We start from the raw sequence: 2192 nt of genomic DNA, 5'->3' as shown, positions 1-2192 counted from the left end.
GTGTGATTATTGTTCATCTTATTTTTTTCCATAATATTTTGTTTTGATTGAAGTTTAAAATTCTAGCTGATCCATAAATTTCTCTCTTTTTCCTTATTTCTTTATTGCCCACAAGGGGCTAAACACATAGGGGACAAACAAGGACAGACACAGGGATTAAGTCGATCACATCGACCCCAGTGCGTAACTGGTACTTAATTTATCGACCCCGAAAGGATGAAAGGCAAAGTCAACCTCGGCGGAATTTGAACTCAGAACGTAACAGCAGACGACATACCGCTAAGCATTTCGCCCGGCGTGCTAACGATTCTGCCAGCTCACCGCCTTTTCTCTTATTGAACTTATGACTCAATGCAGGTTATGGCTGTGTGGTTAAGAAGCTTGCTTCCCAAGCACGTGGTCTTACATGTACAGAATTCCTCATCTCTTAAATATAGAGACGTCATACAATCTTTGTAAACAGAGGGCTCGTTCATAAGGTGTTGTTTGTTTCCAGTTCACCAAATGTAATCATGCCTGGGAGATTATTAATACTTTCCTTGAAAACAGGTGGGGAGGGGGATGACATAGAAAGCTCTGCTCCGACGATCACTCATCTGATGCATGCAAACATGGAAAAGTAGACAAAATGATGATGATGATGATGATGACTGTTGAGTGAGGCTGATGCAAGTTTATTCCTTGTTCCATGACACAAATTAAAATTGTTATATAAAGAACATTCAGTTGAATAACTGCTACTATTCTGGGGAGAGAGGGAGGGAGAAGGGGACAAAGAGAGAGAAAGAGAGAGAAAAGAGAGAGAGAGAGAGAAGGGAGAGAGAGGGAGAGCAGAGATTCATTTCACTGAGTGACTGCTATGACAGAGAATGTCCACTATCATTCAAGAGAGAGTAGATTATTGAGTGTTTGCTATTGTTTTGGAGTGAGATAGAACAGACACTCACTCCATTGAGTGTCAGCCATAATGAGAGTGAGAGAGAGCGAGAAAGAGCAAGAGAGAAAGTAGAGACTCATTTCACTGAGCGTCCACTATTATTTGTGAGAGAGAAAGAGAGTAAATAGTCTTTGCTATTTCTCTCAGTGGTCTTAATAGCAATAATAAGAGATGAACACAGAGAGTGGAAGAGAGGGAGGGAGAGAGAGAGAGAGAGAGAAAGAGAGAGACGGAAATAGAGAGAGATAAAAAAGAGTGCAGGAGGTGAGGGGAAAAAAAGAGGGAGAAAGTGTGGGGGAGATTATTAGATTAGACTCTGTGTTTGTCCCCTCAACATCGCTTGACAACCGATGCTGGTGTGTTTACATCCCCATAACCTAGCAGTTTGTCAAAAGAGACCGATAGAATAAGTACTGGCCTTACAAAGGATAAATTCTGGGGTCGTTTTGTTCGACTAAAGACGGTGCTCCAGCATGGCCACAGTCAATTGAATGAAACAAATAAAAGAAAAGAAAGAATAAAATTTGATAACATTTAACTCCCCAGATTATAGTGTGACTTATTTGCAAGTCAACTGCAAGAACCTACTTTCACAACCCCAAACGACAGGTGTGACCGATCCACTGGTGCAATCTGTCCATTAGTGTGACCTATCTGCGAGTAAATACAGTACATAATACTTGTTGTTGTTGTTGTTTGTTGTAGAAGATCAAAAGAAGTTAAATGAAAAACAAAAAAAAAACAAGAGAAAAACAAAGATCTTACGAGACATATTCCCCACTTCCGCAGGGATAGTTGTTAGTTGGTTCGAAGAGAGGTTTAAATTTCGGACTTTGGTTAGTTTACCCAAATTTGGTGGTAATGTGACCAGACTGTTGTTAGAAGCATTCTACAAAATGGAAAGAAAACATTAATACATTTCGAAAATGAAAACCATATTTGTGTGTGTGTATAATAAGTTGTGCTATTTTGAACTAGGTTTTAAAAGAGAAAAAATGGCATTTGGCTTATACAAGTGGCAAAGCTGTTATGAAGTTTGAGTATTCTGTGAAAACCTGTCTGGTCATATTGAAATATTATTTTGCTTGGAAACAGGAGCAAGTTGGCGACAGGAAGAGCATCCAGCTGTTGAAAATCTGCCTTGATAAACTCAAGACTAAACTCGTGCATCATTCATGAAAAATGGATGTTGGAATGATGATTATGATGATGATGACAATAAACAGGAACTCAGAACATAACAAAAGGGTCACAA

General features: G+C 39.3%; 1 protein-coding gene across 1 annotated transcript in view; it reads right to left on the bottom strand.

Annotated features, from left to right (window-relative positions):
• The window catches only part of LOC106879793 (leucine-rich repeat-containing protein 40), a gene marked incomplete at its 5' end in the record, with an annotated part of 16977 nt that overhangs the window by 11385 nt on the left and 3400 nt on the right, over positions 1-2192 (bottom strand). Inside the window, 2 exons of the mRNA XM_052974892.1 lie at positions 407-426; positions 1703-1826. Of these exons, the coding sequence (XP_052830852.1) occupies positions 407-426; positions 1703-1826 (144 nt within the window). The remainder of the gene's footprint in view (positions 1-406; positions 427-1702; positions 1827-2192) is intronic.

This window comes from Octopus bimaculoides, chromosome 19, assembly GCF_001194135.2.
Source record: "Octopus bimaculoides isolate UCB-OBI-ISO-001 chromosome 19, ASM119413v2, whole genome shotgun sequence".
NCBI classification, from domain to species: domain Eukaryota; kingdom Metazoa; phylum Mollusca; class Cephalopoda; order Octopoda; family Octopodidae; genus Octopus; species Octopus bimaculoides.
The sequence above is the reverse complement of the archived record's forward strand: the minus strand, read 5'-3'. Positions and strand labels throughout refer to the sequence as shown.